The sequence below is a fragment of the Ambystoma mexicanum genome, chromosome 5p (genome assembly GCF_040938575.1).
Source record: "Ambystoma mexicanum isolate Mex_15411 chromosome 5p, UKY_AmexF1_1, whole genome shotgun sequence".
Lineage (NCBI taxonomy): Eukaryota > Metazoa > Chordata > Amphibia > Caudata > Ambystomatidae > Ambystoma > Ambystoma mexicanum.
In genome coordinates, this window is record NC_090930.1 from 1018556270 (window position 1) to 1018583087 (window position 26818).

Below are 26818 nucleotides of genomic sequence, written 5' to 3' on the forward strand. Positions count from 1 at the left end.
TAACAAAACTTGCTTGATTTTAAAACGGGACCAACACGGCGCCAAACCCTTTCTCAAACACAAACAATTCTTGCGAAAATCCCGGGAAATAAGCTGAATGAAGTGCTACCTACATTGACTCATGGTGACCAAGTGTGGTTGATACTACAAGTGAGGCAGGGTGTTGTTAATATCAGGGAAAAACTTGATTTCGTACATTTGGCACAGAGTCAAGGGAAGACCTTGATTTCCATGGACAAAGAGAAGGCGTTCAACTGTGTGAAATGGCCATTCATGTAAGCGGTCTTGGAAAGTACGGGTATGGGACATAATTATAGGACCTGGATGGCATCACTGTACAACTGTCAGAAGGCTAGAATGCTAGTTAACCAAGTTTCGTCTGGCGAGTTGGTGTTATTCAGAGGAACTTGACAGGGTTTGCCACTTAAGCCTTTTGTTCACTCTAGTAATTGTGCCCCGGGCAAATACGATTTATCAAAATATTAATATCATGGCAGTGGCTTGTGAGGAGTGAGTTCAAAGCATCGCTCTTCGCAGATTATATCCTTTCCCGTCTTAACCTGATGCTTCCCTAAGGCAGTGATGAGTGGACTGCAGGAATATGGTGCACTATCTTGGTTCAGGATTAATTGCACTAAATTGTTTATCTATCCAGTCAGGGGAGCACTATGGAAGGGGTTTTAGGAAAGATTTTCTTTTTTGCAACTTCCCTTAATATGGGACACCCTTTCTTTTGGATTGTTTTGAACCCTGTTCTGATTTTTGGAAGTAAATGCTTTACTTCCCTTACCTGATTTGCTGATTCTTATGGGTAAACTTGACTAATCCCCAAGACTAAGAGTACAGAGAGACTATAGGTCTCATTACGAGTGTGGCAGTCTGGAAACAACGGTGTCGGTAAGCATACCGGCACCCTTGTTTCCAGACCGCCACACTACAAGTCTACCTGCCGGGGCTGCCGTGCCTGGCAGGTCTAACCCTGTCATGGAAGCACTGGCACCATTAGCAACAGTGCCGGTGCTTCCGAGTCCCCATTCTGGGGACTTACGAATCCCCTGCCTGACTTCCCACTCCGCCGAGCCTTGTAATGTCCCGGTGGCACCGGGAAGTCAGGCGGCGTATTTGGTGTTTCGAGGTAGCACCGGCAGGTTACCACCAACCTCGTAATGAGGCCCAATGTCTTCATTTGTGAATGATTGTATTTTGTATAGCTGCACACCTCACATTACAGTGAATTGCAGTTAGGATACTTTGTATGGCTTTTCGATTACTTTAACAATGTGCCGAAGACGGATTTCTTTTACAGTTTTTGTGTTCTTTTACTTTTGCATTTACTGTGAATGGCCAATAAAGGTGGCATGTGTGTGTGCGTGTGCGTGCGCATGTGTGTGTACACCAGAGAATGGGGCTGGGACAATCCACATCGCTGGTGCCTGAATGTGTGTACTACTGAGCAGATGTGGTGACCTTTGGCTATCCAGCATTGGATAGCCACTGGCTTTGGAGTGGTACAGATCTATAACAGTGGTGGGCTTGATCCCAGCTTGAATCTTGGATAAAATAAGGGCTCCTGCAACTGTTCATCAGATCACTGTTGGAGCCAAGACTTACATGCAGAAGAGCAGGCCGCTGACGACCAGAGGACGACCCCTTCAGCCAACCAGTATCAGCTCAGGGTAAAGCCCTGCTCCTCCGTCCCGATATCAAAAACGCTTCGTTGATGCTTCGACCCCTGGACCAGTGGGGACAACCAGTCTCGATCCATACTCGAAGATCCCGGACTGATGAACCTTATGAAAAGTGCCTCTGACCAAATGGTGCAATGACCAGCTCTCTCCTCTGGGCTAACTTGCTGCAGTCATCACCGTACTGAGTAGAACCGTGGAACTTTGCAGATCTCTAGCTTGTACCACAGGTCACCTGCATTTACAGCCCTCTCACTCCAAGGGAAGCTCTGCTGGGGTTGTTCCTGTGTTCGCAGCTGGACAATCACCTGTAGCCACCCGACCATGGTGATCTTCATTGGATCTTGTCGGAGTGTTCCTGAGGTGTCCCATGGCCACTGTAGTGGTAGCCTGTCTTCAACTGGAAGCTGTTCAGAAACCGATTCCTAAGCACCGCGACCGACCGAAACTAAATGCCACAAAACAAAGTATCTTTTCTGTCTAGACCCTCACGAAAGGAACCAAGATTAAAGAACAAGCCTGCTATGAAGTCTGCAACCTCAACACGTAGTATCCATAGAACTCCAAGCCAGGTGGGTATGTCTACATACCTGTTGCTTGGCCCCTCCCTCCATCTGCCATAATGTAACAAGGGCATAAAAAGACCCCAACTCACTCTTACCTGACCTTTGGTGGTGGAACTTGCGTTAAGAATCAGCGCCAGGACTACCCTAGTGTGTTGAATTGAGTGGAGTACTAATCTGCTGAACTTTACCTGAGGGTTTATCCAACTTTGTGACTCTTCATTAATCATAACCACTGGCACTGCAAAGCTCTATCTAGACTTAACTGGTGACTTTGGGGAACAAGGTCCGAAAACATCTTAGAGATGGACTTTATAAGAATTAGGGAAGCTGTTTTGTGTTGATTGTAATGAGTACTATCCATCTCTACACATCTGAACTACTTACCTGTGTTGCACTGGTCATTGTATCAAATGCTAATCTATATCTCCTAAGAGTGAATGTATACATCTGTTTCATAATGGTTTTGTGTGACAATATGTGCATGGTATTGGTTTCTGCTTATTGTGCAACTAAAGGCCTAATATATAATTGCATTTTTGTATACTTACCTGTCTAACTGGCATTACTAGTGTTTCTCTGTGTGGACTCACTGTAGCCCTGGACCATTCTCACACCCTTCCTGGGACCAACACTTGTCGCTCTGATACCTCACCTTGATTGGGTTTGGCTAGCCGCTTATTGTCTTCCCTGTTCACCATAATAGGGTGGCCTCCCAAAATCCTCCTACCTTGGCTGATTTTGGAAATCTCTCTCAACAAATTGGTTGGCAGTGGTGGGATAAGGTCTTTGGCAATCAGTGTAGATTCAGTGGCGTGATCCCATTGTCTTGTTACACAGAACCCTAAGCTTTAGTTTTCGGTCTGTAAACTTACATAACATATATTACAATATGCAGACATACAGTGCTGTAACTCTAGCAATGCACACAGTTGATTATCTAAAAGAAATGTGTGCAGAGAAAGGTTTACCTACCTGTGGTGTTAAAGCTGATCTAGTGCACAAACTGAAAGATCATCAGGAAGCTACGTGTAGGAGATGCTGGGGTAGAGCATAGCAGTAGTAATGGTCCTGGTGTTCTGGATACCACAGATGGCGCAAGTGAAAATGCAGAGAACACTTCTCAATCCTCTATTACAATATCTGATGATGAAATTATTTTTGATTCAAGAAAGGAGTAGCTTAGGTTCAAAGAAATGGAACTCAAAATATAATATTGCTGAGATGGAATCTGATAAGACTGAGAAAGCCCAGAACAGAGCGGAGCATTCCAGCTGGAGTTGGTCAGACTGCAAGGGTCTTCATGCTCAATGGTTCTGGCAGGGTGCTCTGGTCCAAGATTTCCTGAGGATCTGTTGAATGTTTATTTTGAGAACATGACATAATTGATTGATTGACTGCATTTGAGTATGTGTGAAGTCCAGGAGGTGAATGAGTGACCAAATTCCATGATTGCTCAGCAGACTTCCCCAGAATGGCTGCAGAGCTATTATGGAGTTGTTGGTGACCCTACTTTGACAAATTAGAGCAGGCTTTGCTCTTAAAGTTTGGGAAGACTCCTGCCCAATACTTAAAGCTGTTTAGAGACCACAAGAAAAAAAAGAGACCATGGGCCTCATTATGAGTTGGCCGGTCCGGAAATAAAGGTACTGGTAACAATGTAAACCAGCACCATTCCGTAACCGTCCTGTGTCCCATGTAATATTAAGGGACAGTGCGCAATGCAGTGTAATACCAAAACTCACCACTAAGTGCAAAAACTACAATCCCATCAGCCATCTTGTTTTGTGATGTCATTGCCATGAGCCAATCAGAGCAAGTGGGCGTTTCCAAGATGGCCGAGAGTCTCAATGTAAGTCAATGTAACAATGATCAGTCAATGGCCAATGTTAAGTCAATGGAGAAAATATATATATATATATATATATATATATATATATATATATATATATATATATATATATATATATATATATATATATATATATATAGTTTTTCGGTTTTTGCACCTAGTGGTGAGTTTTGGTATTACACTGCATTACGCACTGTGTCCCTTAATATTACATGGGACACAGGATGCGTGCCGATTACAAGCCTGTCGGTGGGGCTCTGATCAACCGGCAGGACTAACCTGCTGGTAGATCAGGCCCCTACTGGCAGATAAATGCCTGAATCACCGGCACTGTTACTAAAGTTGCCGGTGACTCGGGCAACCCTATCCCATGGAGTGCTATGGACTCCTTGGAATGGGGCATTACCAGCGTATCTGTCGCCCGTAAGCGGCGGAGACGGTACGGCAGTTTCCCGGTATCCTGCTGGAATTGCCAGCGTGATACCATGGAACTCATAATGAGCCCCTTATACGTGGGTGATAGATGCAAATGATTCTTTGAAGAACTGGAATGGCTGAGTTGAAGATCACAAAGTAACTACTTTTGATGGCATGATAAATCTTGTTCTGCTTTAACAAATTTTTTTTTCTTGTTCCCCTGAGCTGAAACAGCATTTGGCAGATTCCAAGGAGTTAGTTCCAAGGAAACTTGCCATTTCTGCTGATTTACGGTTATCCCATAGAGTGTTCCATAAGGTCAAGAGTGCTTCTGGTAAGCAAGAGGAGGAAAAAAACAGAAAGATGGTGTATCTACTGAAAAGCCTGCATCCCATAAGGCCCACAAAAAGTTCCATAAGGGTAGTAAATCACACAGAGATCATGTAAAGCCTAGTGAAGCCAGCAGAAACGTGGTGGATGCCACCCAGGTAACTCGGAGGCTCTGGCCAGAGCTCCTTGGAGGCCCATCAAGTTAGCTGATGGTCCCCCCTCTTAGCTTCCCTGTAATGCCTGTCAGTAAATGGAGCAGTGGTCAGGATACCTGTAAATGTTTAGAGGCAAGTTCCAGGTAGAGGTCTTCTAGGTATTGACCTCAGAGGCTTAGGTCTTGTGGGCAGAGCTACCACCTACTAAGTCTCAAAGAAAGGAAGGCGCACTAGGCAAGCCTAAGTAGAAGCCTAAGCCCAAGGGTAAACCCAAGGCCAAAAAGTCAAAGATTTCTAAGAAGGGAAAGAATTCCTCCCCTACTTTACCTACACACGAGGTTGAGGAATCTTCATATACAGGGAAGAACAACACACTTTTGATCACATAAGAATGTACAATTGATCAGACATCAGATCTGGCGGGAAGCCGTGAGCTTCTTGCAAATGGATGAGTTTGAGTGACATTCTGACCAGGTTTGGGAGGGGAGTAAATGGAACAGTAGAGTCACTGCGGACAATACATTAGTGGACATACATAAAGGACAATCAGACATTTTTAAGTCCAGGTAGGTGGTATGGCCAGCTGTGTTAGGGATGTGACCGTGATGGATGAAGTTCTAGAATGGAGGCAGAGAAAGTGAGAGACAGCGACAGGTTAGTGGTGAGGATAAAATGTTAGCTTGAAGGCAGATTAGAGGTAGGGTAAGAGAGTAAGTAAATTAGTGGGTACATAGTATTACGACACCCATCCTCCAGTGACGTGTCCATGTTAACAAGAATTGGCAGCAGGTAAATAGCTCTCTTAACCAAGGAAAGGGTACCTTCATATTAGCACACTGGCACTAATTTACCAGACTTTGTGCTCGAATTGCCGGCCTGTGTTTTTTAAAGCAGTCTTCTGAGAGTTAATGACTTAATTGGAGTTGTAAACACGCTACTGGTGTCATAAAAATTTCTAAATCAGATCGGTCTTCGATTTATATGCACTATGCGTGTCCTTCACAGATGCCCTGTTAAAACAAGCATGGGCAAAGCCAACAGTTTTGGCTTGTATAGGCATTTCCGAGGCACTGCTATAGGATGCCCAAGTATGCGCATCATTGTGCAACAATGGCCAGATAATACCACTACGACAGAGCCTTTCCCATGCCTACACAAAAGCCCAAACTGTTGGCATTGCCAGTGCTTGTTTCATTTAGAAATGTCTTAAAATCTGAGATTACAACTAATGCTACGGGATGTTCCAAAGATTATGGGGAGGATTACACTGCTACAGTTTGAAAAAAAAAACACTGCAAGTGAACAAGTCTGTAGCCAACATTGTGGTTCACAGTAAAAGCGGCATGGATTGGATATGCAATGTGTGTTTATGTATAGGTACAAAGGCATTGGTGACACTAATAGGATCACATTTTTAAACCATGTGCTTCCTCAATCCAAAATCCATTCTACTCAATGTAAAATGAATTCTCAAAAGGTGTCAGGCTGGACCTCCTCTTCCCCTGACTCCTCCTCACCTGTCTGTTCTGGGATCTCCTCCACGCCGACTGTACTCTTATTCTTCGTCTTAATCCTTGCCTCTTTTCCAGGCTTCTTCTCTTTTTTTGTCATAGGTAGGGTCGCACTCCCTCGGCAGCCTCCGTGGTCTGAATATGCACAGATCCGGAGGTAACCCGAGGAGCACGCCCTAAAATAGGGAAAAAGCCGATCGGCAGAAAAAACCCTGGTCGGAATCCGGTCCGTAATCAAATAGATGGCAATCACAAACAAGAAGTCTTGCTGCTGGTAGATTTGGTCAGCCAACCTTCCGGATATAGAACTCCGATGATTTAGGAGGAACAGATAACACTCGTTGAGATATAGGTAAACCGTTGGGTAGTGAGACTGTAGAGTAAGAGCGGTAGAACTAGACAGTTAGATAGAGAAAGAGAGATGAACAACCCGCAAAAGCAGAAACTTATTGCAAAGGCAAATAGAAGTTGCCGAAAGAGACACAGACACGGAATACGCATAGTGATTGGAGATACGCGTCGTGACTGCAAGCACAGTTAGATAGATCCCGATCACCTTACCTGAAAGTATGGAAACACTGCTAGTGGCAGTATAAGGAAGGTCAGGTAAGACTAGAACAAAAGGGAAAACACAGGAAAGTGGAGTAAGGCTAGTCGCTATGAGAGACTGGCAGCGCACGTAACAAGGAATGATACAACGTGCATTGCGCTGGTCTGATTTGCCAGTTATAGGTTCCGTCGGCCATCTTGAAATAAGCTAGACCGTTAAGTTAGGAAACCGGCAGCCACGTTAGTAGTACTTCCAACGGTAAACCAATCTCCAGGGCTGATGCATGACAGTATGCCCCCGTCGATACATGCGCCCTTCTGGTTTCCCTGGATACAGTCTATGGAAATGTTGTACAAGTTTGGGTGCATGCACATGGGATCTTGGTTCCCAGGTCCTTTCAGCTATAGGATAGCCCTTCCAATGGATCAGATATTGTAGGGTTCCTTTCCTGTAACGGGAATCCACGATTCTGTCCACCTCATATTCTTCTGGTTCCTCAAGAGGAGTGATGACTGTTTTTCTCCGAGTTCTCTTGTATGGATCTTCTAAATGTGTCTTGAGTAGAGAGGAATGAAAGACTGGGTGTATCCGTCGCAATGCGTGGGGCAGTTTTAATCTAAATGCTACTGGATTGATCTGTGACAGAATTTGGTATGGGCCTATATATTTTGCTGCAAATTTCCCCATATGAGTCCAACGGGGTAGATATCATGTGGAGAGCCATACTAAATCACCAGGCTTCCAGAGGGGAACGGCACAGCGTTTGGCATCTGCATGAGTCTTATAAGTCTTGCGACTGTCCTCCGGTGCTTGTAAGGCTTCCTTGTGGGTACGTTGGAGATCAGTGAGCATCCTTTCCAAAGCGGGAGTGGTCATCTGACCTCTAAAGTTGGAAGTTCCTGGTAAGTGGTGAGGATGGTATCCATATGTACACTTGAAAGGACTCATCTTGATAGCTGTGTGGTAGGTATTGTTATAGGCAAACTCAGCCATCGGCAGCAAGACTGCCCAGTCATCTTGCTCCTTGTTGCAAAAACAGCGAAGGTACTGTTCCAAATTGGCATTTAGCCTTTCTGTCTGCCCGTTAGACTGAGGGTGATACCCCGAGGACAGGGATTTTTGGATGCCCAATTGGTTGCATAGAGAGTCCCAAAACTTTGAGGTGAATTGCGTTCCTCTGTCAGATATGATCGACCGTGGTAAGCCATGTAGTCTGACAACCTCACGGAGAAAGACTGTAGGGGTCTCTGAGGCTGAGGGAACTCCTGATAGAGATACAAAATGAGCCAATTTAGTGAATGAATCAACTATCATGAAGATCACCGTTCTCTCCTTCGAGACTGGGAGCTCTACTATGAAGTCCAATGAGAGGTCTTCCCAGGGGCGAGTAGGTGCTTTAGCTTGATGCAGAAGTCCAAGCGGTCTGTGACGAGGAGTCTTATTGATGGCACAGGTGGGACACGTGGATACGTTTGAGGTTATGTCTTTTCGCATCGAGGGCCACCAAAAACTCCTGGAAACAAGTTTGAATGTTGCTGTTTCTCCCGTGTGTCCTGCTAGGGGAAGATCGTGACAATAGCTTATGGCTTATCTTCGGAGAGTAGGTGTGGGTAGAAACAAGGTTGAATGATGAAACCACAATCCCTCACGTTCCTGTAACTGGCAGGACCTCTTCTCCTCCTGAGAGCAATGGAGAAGTTCCTCTTGAACTCTTTGAAGAAAAAGGTTAGCAATCAGGTGAAAGTGGTGCCTCGGTAGGATCTTCTCCTTCTTAACCTCTGATAGATCTTCCTCTGCCCAGCTTCGGGATAAGGCGTCTGCTACACCGTTTTGAGATCCTGGTATGTGAGTGATCTGGAAGTCAAAGTTAGAAAATAGTAGGCCCAACGGGCATGCCTTGAGTTTCTACACTCCATCTGTTGGAGGACCTTCAGATTACGATGGTCCGTGCGGATGATGAACTGATGTGAAGCTCCCTGAAGAAGATGTCTCCATTCTTGACAAGCATTTCGTATAGCTAATACTTCTCTCTCGAGTACTGAGTAGTTTCTTTCACTTCCTGTCAAGGTACGAGAGTAGTAAGCAATAGGGTGTTCTAACCCATAACTCCCTTCTTGTAGCAATACTGCTCCCAAGGTGCCCCCTGAGGCATCAGTTTCCAGAACAAAGGGTTTGTTCTGATCCGGCTGGACCAGAACAGGAGCAGAGGTGAAGAATCCCTTTAAGGCCTTGAATGCTTCTTGAGCGGCGGGTCCCCAATAGAAAGCTACACCCTTCTTGAGGAGAGTGGTTATGGGTAATACAAGGTCAGAGAATCTAGGTATGAACCTGCGATAAAAGTTTGCCAACCCTAGAAAACGTTGAATCTCCTTGACCAAAGAGGGTTCTGGCCATCGGTCTATCGCCTGAATCTTGCTTGGGTCCATGCGAATCCCCTTGGCTGACAGAATGAACCCCAAGTAGGGTACTTCAGAGGCTTCGAATTGGCACTTCTCCGGCTTGGCAAATAGATTGTTCTCAAGCAATCTATGGAGAACCTCGCTCACCTGGACACAATGTTCTTCCAAGGAAGGAGAGAAGACCAGTATATCATCGAGATATACAACTACCGATATGTACAACATATCAGCGAAGATCCTGTCCACAAATCGCTGAAACACAGCTGGGGCATTCACCAGTCCGAACGGCATAACGCAATATTCGAACAAACCCAGCGGTGTCCTAAATGCAGTCTTCCATTCATCCCCATTCTTGATTCTTAACAAATGATAAGCACCTCGGAGATCAAGTTTGGTAAATATTTTGGAGTTTCTGACAGCTTCGAGAATGTCTCTGATAAGTGGCATTGGATATCTGTCCCGGATGGTTATGCTGTTCAAACCCCTGTAATCTATACAGGGGCGTAGTTCTTTAGAGTTCTTCTTCGAAATGAAAAACAAGAAGCTCCTCCAGATGATCTTGATGGTCTTACGAGTCCAATTTCCAAGTTAGCCGCTCGGTACTCCTTCAGTGCCTTCTTTTCAGTCAAGGATAACGGATACATACGTTCGAATGGAAGAGAAGTTACTTCCTTGAGGTCTATGCTGCAGTCCTCGTTACAGTGAGGTGGGAGGAGTCTAGGGTTCATCTCTTCGAATACTCGTGCAAATGACTGGTACTGCCTAGGAATGGAGAATACAGAGAGGCTACCTTGAACTCGGACTAGACTGGATCGAACCTCTCTCAGGGGTTCCATATCGTTCATGCAGTGTTCTTGACAGAATTCTGAGTCAAAATTAATCTTGTTGCTTGTCCAGTCGATTCTGGGGTTATGCCTTCTTAGCCAAGAAATCCCTAATATTAACGGAAAATGGGCTGCTCTGATAAAATCAAAACTGGAGAGCCTCGACATGATGCTCCATCTTAACCGTTATGGGAATTGTCTCCATAGTAATGGGTCCGGACGAGAGCGGACGACCGTCCATGCCCTCTACAGGTACGGGTCTGTCCTTCTCCCTAAGTGGGATCTGGTTCTCCTGGGCCCAGGTCACATCGATAAAGTTTCCTGCAGCTCCGCAGTCCAGCATGGCCAATACCGAGAAATTCTGCTTCGATTTGCAAGCAAAGGATACCTGAAACAGCATCAAACGGTTATCCTCTACTCCTTCAAGAGCGGGTCTGGTAAGGTTGCAAGGGTTTGGGCGGTCTTCCCCATGGTCTCCCTTGCAAATACCTGGGGTCTGGCGTTTCCCTGTCGCTTAGAGGGTATGTCAGGACATTCCTTGAGGGTATGTTTAGCTGACCCACAATACATACAGAGATTTAAATCCTGTCTTCGTCTTCTTTCGGTCTTGGTAAGAGGACCCCTAGTTGATCCTATCTGCATGGGTTCTTCCAAAGTGGGACTCTCTCTTCTTCCTTGAAGAGGACTACACTGAGACGTCGATCCCCTTCCTCTTCTCCTTTCAGCTCGTCTTTCTTGTAGACGGTAATCAATCTGGAGTACTAGAGTAGCTAGTTCTTGGAAGCTGTTAGGACGAATTACTCTGGCCAGTTCATCTTTTAAGATCTTCGTTCAATCCGCGTTTGAAGATGGCTTGTTGTGCAGTATCTGGCCATTTAGTTGAAACCGCAAGTGCCTGGAACTGCGCAATGTAGCCTTGCAGGTCCTGATTTCCTTGTTTGTTTGTTTCCTTGTTTGATTTCAAGGAAGGAGTCGTACTTCGAATACTGTACGTCGGAACGCTCAAATCGGCTCTTGAATCCTTGTACAAACAGGGTATAATCATTGACCAAGGGATCCTGGTTGGTAACCAGAGGGGTTGCCCATGCCAGGGCGCTTCCGGTCAAGTTGGCTATGAGAAATCCCACTCAGGCCCTTCCGGACTCAAATGCTCGAGGCCTAAAGGAAAAGTAAACTGAGCAGGCATCCAGGAACTCCTTAATAAACGTAGGGTTTCCGTCATATTTACCATATGTAAAGGGCATTGGTGGTAGATCGTCCCTTCCACCTTCCCTGGTTGCGGCTTGTTGACGAAGAAGAGGATTCTCTGCGTGAAGAGACTGCATGTCAACTCTAAGACTCTGTATGGCGTTACACATCTCTTGGATCTGTTCTGGAGACGCCATCTTCCTCCTTTGGGCGTTGTATACTGTCAGGCTGGACCTCCTCCTCCCCTGACTCCTCCTCACCTGTCTGTTCTGGAATCTCCTCCACGCTGACTGTACTCTTCTTCTTCGTCTTAATCCTGGCCTCTTTTCCAGGCTTCTTCTCTTTTTTTGTCGTAGGTAGGGTTGCGCTCCCTCGGCAGCCTCCGTGGTCTGAATATGCTACAGATCCGGAGGTAACCCGAGGAGCACGCCCTAAAATGGGGAAAAAGCCGATCGGCAGAAAAAACCCCGGTCGGAATCCGGTCCGTAATCAAATAGATGGCAATCACAAAAAAGAAGTCTTGTTGCTGGTAGATCTGGTCAGCCAAGCTTCCGGATATAGAACTCCGATGATTTAGGAGGAACAGATAACACTCGTTGAGATATAGGTAAACTGTTGGGTAGTGAGACTGTAGAGTAAGAGCGGTAGAACTAGACAGGTAGATAGAAAAAGAGAGATGAACAACCCGCGAAAGCGGAAACTTATTGCAAGGGCAAATAGAAGTTGCCGAAAGAGACACAGACACGGAATACACGTAGTGATTGGAGATACGCGCCGTGACTGCAAGCACAGTTAGATAGATCCCGATCACCTTACCTGAAAGTATGGAAACACTGCTAGTGGCAGTATAAGGAAGGTCAGGTAAGACTAGAACAAAAGGGAAAACACGGGAAGCTAGACCGTTAAGTTAGGAAACCGGCAGCCATGTTAGTAGTACTTCCAACGGTAAACCAATCTCCAGGACTGATGCATGACAAAAAGACTGTGTTGCCTGCTAAATTGGATGAACATTGGGATGATTGTAGATCAAAGCAATTTGAACAACATTGTTTAAGACTTGTCTATCCGAGAATTAACACTAGATCACACCCTTTGATCAACAAATTAAGATGATACTAGCTTCATATGTTGGCTAATACGGCTTGCTGGAAAGGCAGAATAAAATGCCCTTTGCCCATGTGATATTGGGTTACAAGAGAACATTAATCAATGTGTAATGCTTTCTTATATTGGTATTACAAACTCAAGAAATGGTGGCTTGTTCCTTTTCTTTAAGCAAGTAATTGTTCAAACTACTATATCTCGTGATGCTCGAACACCAATCAAATCTATATAGACGGGCAACGCATGTTAAGAGAAGTATTGGCATTAGAAATATAATGGTGATCCAGTATTATTTTGGCATAAAGTAGTAGAGAATTCATTGTGTAGTATTGCACTGGCTTATTAATGCAGTTCAATTCTCTACTAGCATAATTACTTTATAGAATGCCGGCATTGACTTAAGAGTACATCTGCAGTTTAATGCTGGGGTACACATTTCAAATTGTCAGCTACTAGCCAGGCCAAACAAAAACCAGAAAACATCACCCACCCCCTCAGTACTCCACATTCACACACCAACTAATTTCTTACTCGCCAACTGTCTACTATCATTCGACAATGTCTAGTGACGAGCGCAAACGTTATGGCATACTTTACTATACTTAAATCATGTCACAGAAAATGCACTTTACAGACTTTTGCACCATTGGACAAGTTATATGGGAATACATTGCTTTTATTTTGAGCAATTCATGGTTTTTAACCTGCCCAATACCAGTAATTGCAGTCGTATCCTAGTAGGGTTTATACCATGTTTTGGATTGTTGAATAAAGGCATTTCTTGGAATGCCGTTTTGTGATGCTTATGGATTTAGAGTTCTTAAAATAAATAAATCTGAACGGGACGGATTTAGAAGTTTCCTTAGACTCTTCTTGGAAATGTTTAGCCTTAATACTTTAAATCAAAACCTCTTGATGGTGGACACGTCACCAACTAGATTCAGATTTTATTGTCCAGAGTGTCCTCCAAGAGTATAATGCATTTGCTGAGTATTTGCAAAAGGAGAACAGAGGGCTTCATTACGAGTTTGGCGAAATTACTGTTACCGCCGCGCTGTATGGCGGAATTACTGCCAAATTACAACTTGACTCGAGCGCGCACACCCCAGTGGTGGTAACGGTAACTCGGTCTGGCAGATTTACCACCAAAAATGAGTGTCGGATAGTAATTCCGACCAGAATCGGCAGAGTTATCATTACTGCTAATACATTCGGGGCTAGGCGGAAATAGCGTCATCAACGGAACAGGAAGCACAGCGACAGACTTCTGGAAAAATCCCCTATTTCCAGTTGCCATCTGGAACCAGAAGGTAGAGAAAACATCACAGAACAAAGGGAAAGGGAAGGTGCCCGGTATGAGGCACAGGAAACAAAAATTCTGTGCGACAGAGCTGCAGGTCGTCACTGAGGAGGTAGTGGCCCAATGAAGAAGCGCTTTATGGCTCTAGGCACAGAAAAACATCTAGAAAAGGAAGGCTGCCATCTGGGCCAGCATCCACAACAAGGTCACATCAGTGGGCACAATCCCATGGGACAGCGAGGACTGCAGGAAAAGGTGGAATGATCTCAAGGCCACAGTCCGCAGCCTCCTGTTAAAACACCGGCGGGAGACATCTGCCACAGGAGGCGGCACTGTGGACCCCCTTGTCCTGATCCTGTGGGAGGAGCAGTCTAGCAGCATCCTCCACATGGAGGGGATCGAGGGTGCTGGGAAGGCTGAGGTCCGAGCCAGCAGCCAAGACGAAGATGTTCAGTATGAATGCCCCCACACCCCATGACAATGCAATGGCCAATGACCATCCCATGCAATTTGTCCCTCGGGCCCAGTGGACAGTAGAATGTGCAATCACATGCCAATGCACCCAAAGGCAATGAGACCTAATGTGTATGCAAAGGCAGGTGGGAAGCTACGAACGTACTCATGCACTGTAGTATGAATGTACATGTGAGCCCATGCAACTATGAGCAGCACCAATGTGTGCTGGGAAAGGTGAAGTGCCAAAGTGTACCCCCAGCATAACCGCATGTACAGGCCACATTGCCAGCCCAACAGGCAAAGAGTACATGCCAATGAGGTGTACACCCTCAGCAGACACTACCCCCACCTTGAATTAGCCACATGTATTGGCCTGCAATCAACCATACCAATGAGATCACCTGTGTGATGTCCTGCCACCATGTAGCACGAGTGACCGAGTGACTAGCAAGCCCACATATAAGTATGTATGATGACCTACAGCATGTCATCGTCCACCCAGCAGGTTCACAGTAGACTCTGAAGGAGGATGCAAGCCCATCTACTTCCCATGGTAGGGCTAACCAGTGCGATGGCAACAACCTCCACCCCTGCACCGCCCAGAAATGGGAAAAGCATGAGAAAGGGTTAGGAGTGAGGCACCAGGGCCTACCACCGGCGCACATGCCACTGCCAGCACGTCACCTGATGGCAGCAATACCCACACAGGTGCTGCACCCCTGGCAGCTGTAACCACCACTCATCAGCCGGATGCTGAGGATGTGAGCCAGATGCGGGCACAGGCTCACATCAAGCTGCACCGCACTCACCCATCTGGCCCATGACACCCGCTCATCACCGGAGCAAGACGACCAGGCACATGTCTAGTGTGACCTGTATTCAGAGGGTGACACGGGTGTAAGTGGAGGTCACAGGGCTTTCGGGTCCTTCGGGTCCCCAAGCTTCAGCCCCAGCCCTCCCCATAGCCCACAACCCATTGTGCAGCATTCTCTCGATGCAATATGGAGGAGGCTGGACATGGAGTGGCAACAGGCCAACAAGTGCGGTACTTGGAGGCAATCCGTGGCTCTGTTCAGGGTGCCTCGCGGAGGACTGCAAGGTCCTTGGACCGGGATCGCCCTGACTGTTGTGGGACAGAGGGTGAGAGATCTGACGGAAAGCATACACTGAGGCAATGCAGGCCAGCACGCTCCTGACCCTCCAGCACATCCAGGGGCAGAGTCTGACCTGTCCACATCAGTGACCCACACAGAGGGATACGCAACTGGCAGCCCACGGCGACGCTCCATGCGCAATGTGGCCCCCCCACAGAACTGCCTGGCAAGGGCAAGAGGATCAGGAAATGAGCGACACACTGCATTGCACCTTTTTTTTCACTAGGCGCAGGGGATTAGGGTGGGTATGGGTGCTGGGGAGTGGGGAGGTGGGTGGTGAGGGTGTTTTGGGGCTGTGTGCTGGGGTGGTGGGTGGGGAGGGTGTGTTGTGGATGGGTTTAGGGGAGGGGGAAGTGGGCAGGGACGGTGTGTTGTGGAGGGGTTTAGGGGAGGCGGAGGTGGGCAGGTACAGTGTGTTGGGGTGGGAGATGGGGAGGGTGTGTTGGGGATGTCTTTTGTCACACTTCAATATTAAATTCTAGTTCAGTTGAAGCAATGCTATGACTTTCCACATTGTGCAAATGTGATTTTTTCAATGCATGGCTACATACAAAAGGTGAGCAACATGCGATTATTGATGTGACCAGAAATAAATGTCTTTTCTTTCTTGCTGCACCAGCCGACATCCCTTCCACCCTACCGCTCACTGTGTGGGAGCACTGCATCTGCAGGTAGTGAGTCGTCTTCTGGGGGTGGCATGTCCTCATAAGGGTACAGAGGGACATTTCACCTGAGGCAGATGTTATGCAGCATGGCACACGCAAGAAATGTCTGTCCAACCTTCTCTGGCCTGTACATTAACGCTATATGCCTAGCCTGATCCTGACATGCGCCTCATTGTAGGCCACCTCCGGTGGCTTACGTGGATTGCGCACAGGTGTCGTTCGCCATGGTAGCTGGGGGTATCCAGAGTCACCTGCAAGGGCAAAGTCACATGTGTCAGTCACAGTGCATTGTGGATGTGTTGCCTTTTCATAGGGCATGTTGATGGTCACTGTGCATGCATGTTCCATGAATTGCCTTACGCATGATTTGCCATCACAGTACTTGAATGTAGAGTCATTTACTATGAGGGAACATATGCATTTTTGTGTTACACCATGCACACAGCTCACAGCCAGCACTCGTCGCCTTCATGGTCTGTGATTGGAATGGCAGAATGCCTGTTGCCTGGGTTGGGACTGCACATTGCTATCATGCATGTGCGCTTATAGGTGATTAGGTGTACTTGTGCAGGTTTGTGGTGGTTACCTGAGTGCATGGCATTACTCTCTGCCCGTGTTACATAGTCTTTGTGAAGTGTTGAACTGCGACATTCAATGTGTAGGGATGTGTTCAATTGCATTGTGGTTCCTGCAACCTTTTGTTTGTGTATTGCTTGCCTGTTGGGTCAATATTCATTGCCGGCATACTACTGCATTGTCCAGTATGTCCTAGTCCTGTGGATTGGTGGCTGTCATGTGCGGGGTGTGAAGGTAGGTCCTGCATGTACAGTGCCTTGACAAGTCATGCATTGTTCAGTTGTGGTGATTCCCCATCCCCCATTCACATAGCATTTCAGTAGTGCTGCGAGATCAGTCTTTGTGATGGCACTTGTTCTCACCCAGCATCCATGTCCGTTGGCCTCTGTGGCTCTCCATGTATTCAGGCAGTGTGCGGTTCAGCAAGACCATGGCATTGTGTGTGGAACCAGGGAAGCAGGCACAGCAGTGTGATCACAAGGTCAGCATCGCTGGTGACCTTGACATTCATGGAGTGATACTGCTTCCTGTTGCGGTATACCTCTTCCGACCAACACCACATGGGAGCAGTCCAGAGCAGCAATTACGTTGGGCAGTTGGGCTGCTGCCTAAAACGTGCCTTCATGCCTTTTTGCCATTGATCTGTGCCCGGGTGGTGGGCAGAGAGATGTGCTGGGAGGCATGGTGCAGGAGTACTTCCAGCATCTGCACAAGCACATATGAAAATGTGGCCCAAGACATGCCATGCAGCAGACCCAATGTGTGCTGGAAGGTAGCGGTTGTGAGGAGATGTAGCAGTGGGGGTAAGGCAGTTCTGATGTTAGTCTTGCTCTGTATGTCATCATCGATCAGGGCTGGTATGCAATGGTCTACCTGGTTAGCCAGTAATGTCCAGAGTGAGGGCCTGACCTGGGGATTGTGCCCTCGTGAGGGCCTGACCTGGGGAATGTGCCCTCGCCTTACATGGCGTCTCCTCTACCTCGCTGTGCCCTATGCTGCTGTTCCTGCCTCTGGAGCGCAATGTGGAGCAGGAGGAGCTGCATGTCGCAGTTTGTGACAGCTAGTGGCAGAATGGTGTTGGGAAGTGTGTTCGGGTCAGGTGGAGGCCTTTTGTTGTCTTTTAGAGTGGATTGGATCTGTGAGTTGTTTTCCGTCAGCTGTATGCATTCATGTGGAGGCAACTGCACTGTGTTTTCAACAGAATTACTGCCCATTTTCGGTGGTATTTTGACTTGTTATATGTTGGAAACCCTGTTTTGACTCTTGGTGGTAATTCTGGCAGAGGTAGTAGTGCTGGGACTAATTCTTTCATTTGTTAGTGGTAATTCTGCGGAGCAGTAATTCCACCGGGGCTAATTCCGCCATCGGAATTAGCGGCAACCCTGTATAGGACGGTGCAGTAAAAGTGCCGGTAATTCTGTTACTTTTAACGTATACCGCCCAACTCATGAGCCCTATAGTCTCTTAGGACCTATAGTTGGTAAACGAAGTCAGCAACATAGCTTGATGGAGATCTGAAATAAATATTGATCGCTCAGCTAGCACTAAAGATTTTTTTATAGTCGGGTTGCAAAACACACCTAACAATCAGCCAAGCTTTCAAATCGAAGATTCATGTCATCACGGGCACAAACATATTTGGGGGGGAAATTTCAAGTTGCAAGCTACTAAATAAGCAAAAAGGCACTTGCCCCATGCCATGAATGCCAGTTCTCTAATTGCACATAGCTTATAATGTTCTACTCGCCAAGAATGGGTTCTCAATGGCTAGTACTTGGTGCACATTTTCAGACCTGCGTGTGCCTCACCTATTCCGTGGAATACTGCGGCCGTCAGTGAAGGATCCTCTTCAAAGGACTGAAATGCCTTAAGTAGCTCGGATGCTGTTTGAGGATTGACAGCATTTCGGGCTTCTGGTCTGTTTATCCCAATCGTCATAATGGTTCCATGCCTTTCAGTTACGACGTTCATCTTGTCTGTGCACAAAAAATAAAAATACGAAAATTAGTTAAAGACCAAGTGAAAGAGGAGAGTAAAGGTCGATCTAGTTGTCAAAATACTTCAGAGCAAATCCCAGCTCACTTGCTGGGAATTCGTTCACGCTAAATGGATTCTCCAATTTCTACCATAAGCCATGAACTTGCTGCATGTTTTCTATCTTTCCTTGCAGATCTGTGTAATATTACTCTGCTGCACTCAGAGGTAAGGGGCCTGATCACATGCCATGGATCAAAAGGACCCATGATGGGAGTGAACCACTTTCTCTTCCTCTGAACCTCTGGGCAGGCAGGAGGGATTGAATGAATGGTCTGTGGGTTTCTAAGCTCCACTGGCGCAGAAGCAGCCTAGGATCACACAGTATTAGGCTGAAGTTGGCAGTAAGTGTACTCTCCCCTCCCTTCCATGGGCCCTCATTTTGAAGACTCCTGGATGCCTGGCATAACCAGTAACTTGGAGTTCACCTGGTATATATTTCTTTGATGAGGAGTGTGCCGAACGGTGAATACACCAGCTGTGAGGAAAGTGTGCAGGAAATGGAAATGATGACATATCAATGTGGTCAGATCCTAAAACAACTGGGGACAAATGAGCTAATACTATGGAACAATCCAGAGTATGTAAAAAGAAAATTGCTTGATCTCTACTGGATTAAAATTGGGGAGAGAAAAGCTTCTCAAAAATCCATGCTAAACCAGCCAGATGAAGCAAAAAAACGGAATACACCCCAGAAATATCTGGTTCTATCTTCATGTAAGCGCCTTAGAAGATACTATTTGAAGTTCCGTCTGAATATCTTAGAAACAAAAGAAATTCTGAGGAACAGGCGTGTCATTCCGAGGGGAAATGTCCTATGCCGATTCTGTGGGAAGAAAGAAGAAAATTTAAAACATCACATCCTAAATTGTTGTGAACTAAATGACCAACGTGAAAACTGCCTGGGGAAGGTGATGATAAACTACCGGACGCTTTCTGCAGAGGAATGGTGGAAACAACTACACTTGACTGAAAGTAACTCCGTGTGGATTGCATTGACGAAATTCCTAGTGCAAATACAGATCTGTTTAGAATTGAGCCCAGTGGTCACGAAAATAAAGTCCTAGATGGAGGCAAGTGAGGAGAACAAACTTGCAATGAGACCAACAATTAAGAATAAAGAAAGGAGTGTCACCAATGAGATTTAACACATGATAGTATATAGGAAGTTGACTAAAATAATGCTAGAGAGGAAAACATGTAAAGACGAAAGATGCATTGTTTTGTATGCGTTTTATTTAAAAAGTTTTTCAAAAGTTTGTACAAACTAAATGAAAATAAAAAATAAAAAAATGATGACATTTCCAGAGAACTATGTTAAATTTTTTTTTTGGCACAACAGCATAATTGTAGTAGGTAGGAGAAGTGAACATAACCCGTGGTACCAGGCAGGGTTGCCCCATTTCACTTCCTGTTCGCATTATACATTGTGCCTAGAAGCTCAAGCTACACTTCACATAAGGTGCACAGTGAGGCTAAAACATGTCTGGGGCTGCTTATGTTCTCCGTGCAGAATGAATGCGACCTGCCAATTTGGACTACACTGCCCCTTTTTGTGGCAGCTTGGCTGATTTGCATATGGTCTTTCCCCTTCTGTAAGGCTATGCCAGGATGAAAAAGGATGGCCAGGAGAGTTGACCAGAGCAATTGCCAGTTAATCAAATTCATTCCTAACCCTCCAGATATCAACCTTCGGTTTCACATTATATAATAAACAACCGGTAACTAACATAAATACCAACCTACATTTAAAAGCCGTTTTTGATCAGATGCCTATTACAAGAATTCAAGTATGTGCAGCTGAGGTAGCACTATATTGAGGGTGAATCACACACTCATTTGAAATAGTAGGTGTCAGAATATAAAATAAATACAGTACATCAAAAACAAAAGTAATTCAAATCATGAAGTCTTAAATTATAGACTTCAAATAAGCAGATGGTGCATGCGTGTTATAGATTTAGGATTGTTGATGTACAAATTGCATTTTAATAATTGTAGGTGCTGGGGCACATAACAGTTTGTTTATCTGTGTGAATTGTCTGAACCATTCATGACCCTGTGGTACTTTCCCTGTCGGTAAAAATGCAGGAAGGGGAAATTGGCAAAACATCTACACTAGAATGGATTGCTACCTTCCCATTGCGTCTCAAAATGCTCTCATGACTATTCCATGGAAAACACAACTAACCCACCAGTCCTATTTCATGCCTTTCTCCAACCTTAAGAGCAGAGGTGTGGAAGACAACCTGTTCCAAGATATAAAGGCTTTACAACCCTTTTAAAGGAATTTAGAACTGGCGACCGCTTAATCCCACTGCCCAATCAGATTACAATAGAATAGCACAATGCTTTATTTACACTAGTGACGCACGCTACACATGCTGAAGACTTGAACCCTTTCTCCCCTCTGACGCGGACTTAATAGATAGGATTAATGTTCAAAAATGTGCTTGTTGCTGTGTTAGACTAGTTTAAAAAAGAAAACCCAACGTTTCGCGTTTTGATACCTTTCATTGGACTGGTTAAAAACATTATGCAGCAAAGGGGAAATGCATTAGCTTTCAAAGTCTCAGAGACCACCTGCATCAGATGGTAATAGGTATGTTAGCAACTGATGAAGAGGGTAACAAATAACGCTGCCAGGGGAAATGCCTTCGCTTTCGAAGTCTCAGAGACCACCTGCATCAGATGGCAATAGGTATGTTAGCAACTGATGAAGAGGGTAACAAATAACGCTGCCAGGGGAAATGCCTTCGCTTTCGAAGACTCAGACCTTCTTCATCAGGTGATGCCATCTGATGAAGGTCCTTCAAACTTCGGAGGTTAATGCATTTCCCATCGCATTAGAATATTTTCAGTGGGAGAGATGGCATTAAGAACGATTTTACTCTTGGCTGCAAACACGGTTAGTGTGTCGAGTGTCTGTCTGTGTGGAAGCACTTTAAATTGTTTCTGCAGGGTGTGTTCATAAATTAAACATCTCAGAGAGGCATTGAAAGTGAAGGAGCGTGAAACAGCAATAAGTGCTGTTAAAAATGAAATCAAAACCTCAGGGATGAATCAACACAATACCAAGAACAGGGAAGGACAATTATGACCGAGGAAGGCAGAGTTTTCCCTCCTTCACACCAAATTCAAATACTGGAGGTGAAAAAACGGATAAAATAGTGGCACATAGCTGAACACAGGCAAAAAGGGACACATTAAACCATGATACACTCAATAACTAGGGGATCTTTCTAAGGAATTTGAAAGATATAAATAATACCTTTGTGGATTTCAACAAACAACTGTACATGCAGCCAAACTATGAGGCCTCAGCAGCTGATAGTTTTGCAATTGAACATGTTTCCAGAAAGGTATCTGACACTTAGCAAGGCTTGTATAACATTGGACGAACTGCAGCAACCATTTGGCTCTCTCATGTCTGGGAAATCCCACGGTCCTGACACCAGTTTTTTACAAAACTTTTAAAGACGAGCTAGCGCACTTTCTTCCACATTTATACAACTCCATGACAACCTTGCACTGGTTCCTGCTATCGATGAAATGCTCTAAAGTCATCCTTCTGCCTAAGCAGTATGAGAATCACCAGAATTGTGCTAACTACCTCCCAATCTCTCTTAACTACCTTGAAGCTAAAATCCAAACAGATTGAGGCTGAAAGCCTGTCGCCAGTGGTCAAAGAAGTCTTATACCATGCTTGTCTCGTCAAACATTGCGCCTTATGACATGCTTCTCAGCCTAGATGCAGAGAAAGCATTTGATAATGTCAATCAGCAAGCTCTCTTTGTAATATTACACCTCATGAACATAAAGAAAACCTTCTGTGATCCTATGCAAGAGCTTGTGCCAAAATAGACACAAATAGGTTGTTGCCACATGAAGTCCGACTGGATATGGTTACGAAACACAGAATTTTTCTATTCCCATTACTATTAGTTTTAACATGAAAATAAGGGATTCTATCTAGGAAACCAATGCAATTCCAGGTGATATACGTCTTTTTCTTTCTGCACCCTTCTTAACAGACACAGGGCTTGTCTCTGCAATTTACCAATCACTTAATTTCTCAGAGTTTAAAATCAATTTGAGAAAAATGAATGATCCTCCTTACATCCAAGATGATGAACATGATATGAGCAAAGACCACTCAAAGTGGAGACTAAAGAGCTTACATATCTGTGAATATACATTTAAAGGAATCTGCCCTGTACTTTAGAAACTAGTAATTGAAAAAATAAAGATAGAAAGATAGACGTCTCTAGGTTAAAACCTTTGAATCTTTCATTTTGGGCAAAGGGGAACATTGTTGTGCTATCTAGAATCCTGTACATCTTCCAGAACCATCTGTGCCCCGTGTGTGTAAGCCACAGGCAAATGGGTGGAATCATTGCTTGACATTTCATCTTTTATCTGGCAGGAAGGATAAGAAAATCTCATTAGACAAAATGAAAGTCAATTTCCAAGACGGAGGATAGGGGAGAATGGTAAAGTGAACAGGACATAACCATATGCAAGAAACACTGGACAAAACGGTTTCTTCAGTCCACCAGACTCCTCTGAACTTGAAAGTCGTATAATCGCCCAAGAAAAGTGTTAAATGTCTCTACAGGCACCTAAAGAACAGAGAAGAATTGTCTACTAGATAACGATGCATGGTGTCGATGCAGTAAACCGAAGGCCTGCCTCGAACTTATTTATAGACTTTTTGAAAGTGAAAGACTTCTGCAAGAATGTCAGCAACAGACTCATTTTCTTAACGGATAGGAACTGCACTTTAAATCAGATGATGGCACTTTTACAGTGGCATCTTCTCGCTGACCTCCATGGATAACCAAAATGATTTCTAGATTGGGAGAATCTTATTAAAAGCGAGCTAAACAAAAACGAAAACCTAATGAGTTGAAGTTTGGATAGAGAGATTGCATTAAAGCCTCAGGGGGGGGGGGAGATGTGTTCCAGGACATTTGGAGAATGCTTCTAGTCCTGCACGACCAATCTCAGGTCTTCCTCCAAGCTATCATTAATACTCCTCAATTCCTTTTTTTGCACAAATTACACCGGTCACCCCCAACCGAATGTCTCTATCTTTCTCCTACCACCTCTGCCCTCCTTTTGTGAAGTGCTCTTCGCTGTTGACGGCACAAAGCTCAGGATGACTTCCAACTCCAATATGCACTTACAATGAAGGATATTAGCCCGAAAAATAACTTACTTTTTTACTGCTATTCATAAATTCAGGTTATGTGTTGAGTGATGATCACCCATCTAGATAAGCTTAATTCTTTCAATGAGCTGTACTTTTGACATTGTTTAATGTGACCAGGCCGAGTCCTTGACCTTGTCAACAGGGGTAGCGAATCCCTTGTCATGGGCAGTGAGAGCTGTGGGGAGAGATCTACAGCCATCCCTAGGGAAGGAGGAGAGCATAACCAACGAGGCACAAAGGCTTGTTCCCCCTGCATTTCTTGAGAGTATGCATCTGTGCAGAACCAGGTCTCCAGCCTTGTCTCCAGGTATGTATTCTTCCAAGTGTTCTCTTTCCCTTTTGTTCAGCGAAAAAGTGTGCCGGGCTAAGATCCTTTTAAAGTGGTTGTGCACACATGCATACCGCTGAGAGAAGGTCAGGGAAAGGGAGGAGAAGGAGGGAGGAGAGGGGATTGAGAGATGTGTGAGGAGAAAGGCTAATTTAAGGTGTGAATGTGAGCAGACTGGTACAGGGTGCAATGAGGGTGAATGAGCAATAGTGTGGAAGGAGTGGTAGTGTGTGAGTAGTAGTAGTGTAGGAGGAACAGTAGTAGAGTTAGAAGAGGAAGAGCAGAGGGGAAGAGTAATAGTGTGGGAGGAGGAGTAAATGTGGGGTGAGCAGGATAACAAAGTTACTCACCGTAGTGACTACCTTACTCCTAGTCCATAGTCCCTTTTCGTCCATACTTTCGGCATATTCCGTCCTGTCTGACAGGACCGGAGCACTTTGTAAAAAAACAAAAAAACTGAAACAATGTGTCGTCCTTCTCTTTTTACGCGGGGTATAGCACTTGGCCGTAGCCCTGCCCTTCTTAGCTACGCCCCGCGCATCGCCCTTCAGTCCTTTTCTATCGCCAGGTCTGAGACCAATTAAGCAATAATAGAGAATACTTATTAGAGGGGACGGCGGGCGGGCATATGGAGGAAAGGGGACTATGCACTAGGAGTAAGGTAGTCACTACATTGAGTAACTTTGTTATACTCCTACATCTTGCCCCCTTTCCTGCATACTTTTGGGAGATTACCAAGCACTCCTCACAGGAAAATGGGTGGATGGAACTCCTTTACGGAAAGAGGTTTTAAAGAACAGCCTGTCCGAACTGAGCATCGGCTCTGGAGCTCAGGTCTAAGCAGTAATGCTTACAAAAAGCTAATGGGGAAGCCAATGTAGCTGCTCTGGCAATGGTTTCCCAGGGAACATATTTCTGGAAGGCAACGGCAGCTGTCTTGCCCCGCACAAGATGGGCATGAATTCCTTTTGGAGGCTGAAGGTTCTGAACGGTATATGCCTCTGAAATACAGGAAGCAATCTACCGGGAGATAGTTGCCTTTGAGGCCGGCTTTCCTTTCGGATCTCCGAAGATCACCGAAAGCTGGGAAGAGCTCGTAAGTTTAGATGTTCTGTCCAAATAAAACTTAAGAGCTCGTCTGACATCAAAATTATGCAATATCCTCTCGGCATATGAGGCTGGGTCTGGAAAGAAGACCGGCAAGGAAATAGACTGGTTCAGATGAAAATTGGATACCACCTTTGGAAGGAGAGAAGGATTAGTTTGGAGGACAACCTTATACGTTCTACAGACAAGGCCTGAAGCTCGCTTACACGCCTTGCCGAAGTCACCACAATCAGAAAAGCCATTTTCCACGAAAGGAACTTCAAGTCCACCGTAGCCATGGGTTCAAAAGGTTTATGGCATAAGGCAGTGAGGACCACATTCAATTCCCAACTTGGATGCGGGTTGCGCACAGGTGGAAAAAGATGCAATAGACCTGCAAAGTCTCTTTTAATGACAGGATGCGTCAATGAAAAAGAGCAAGAGTCCTTGGACAGGTAAGCGGCGATAGCAGACAAATAAGTCCTACAAGACAAGACATGTATGCCTGAAGATGCCAGATGAGAAACGAATGACAGGACCGTGTCGATGGTAGCCTCTCTGGGGTCCAGCTGCTTAGCTAAACACCAGTGACAGAACCAGAGCCACTTGCTCCTATACTGAGACCTTGTCGAAGGTTTTCTAGCCGGCTGGATAATAAGCATATTATCCGTGGAAAAGTTGAAACTTTCTAAGGATTTGAACTCCGGCACCAGGCCGCCAAGCTGAATTATTGTGGGGAGGGTTGCCACATCTGCTTATCGCTCTCGTGAAGCAGGTCAGGAATCAGCAGAAGCCTGATCGTAGAGCAGACTGACAGATGCTGAAGCTCCGAAAACCAGAATCTGGCTGGCCACCAAGGGGCTATGAACACGAGAGTGCTATTTGTCGTGTTCCTGAGCTTGCATAGCGCCCAGTGAATCAGAGGAAGAGGCAGGAATTTGTAGGCCCTCCTGTTGTGCCACGGAATCTCGAGAGCATCCCCCAGGGAAGAAGCTCCAAGCCCATTCCTGGAAGCATAAAGAGGAAGTTTCCTGTTTGATGACGTCACAAAGCGGTCCACTTCTGGAGTGCCCCAATGGCGAAAAAGGTCACAGAGGATCTCCGTGTTCAGTTCCCACTCGTAGCTGACCCCTGCTCGTTGACAGAGAGTCTGCATGCAGTCACATTCAATTGGCCCGGAATGTGCACTGCCAGCAGCCAAACACTGTGCTGGATGGCCCCATTCCAAATCTGAATGGCTAAATCCACAAGGGTAGGTAACCTGGTACCCCCCTGCTTGTTGATGTAAAACATGGATACCGTATTGTGTGGCTGCAGATCACTTTGTTCACAATCACTGGTTGCTTTGAGCGCCAGGAAAATCGCCAGAAGCTCCAGATAATTTATGTGAAATTGTCTGTCCTGTGGTGACCATAGGTCGAACACC

The 26818-nt window shown here is 45.6% G+C and overlaps 1 protein-coding gene across 2 annotated transcripts in view; it reads right to left on the bottom strand.

The window, feature by feature from the left end:
- Positions 1 to 26818, bottom strand: part of LOC138481372 (enoyl-CoA hydratase EchA19-like) — a 501182-nt gene that overhangs the window by 284755 nt on the left and 189609 nt on the right. For both annotated transcript variants that reach the window (XM_069613495.1, XM_069613494.1), the window contains one exon: positions 18538 to 18705. In XM_069613495.1, the coding sequence (XP_069469596.1) occupies positions 18538 to 18700 (163 nt within the window). In that variant the 5' untranslated portion in view covers positions 18701 to 18705. The remainder of the gene's footprint in view (positions 1 to 18537; positions 18706 to 26818) is intronic.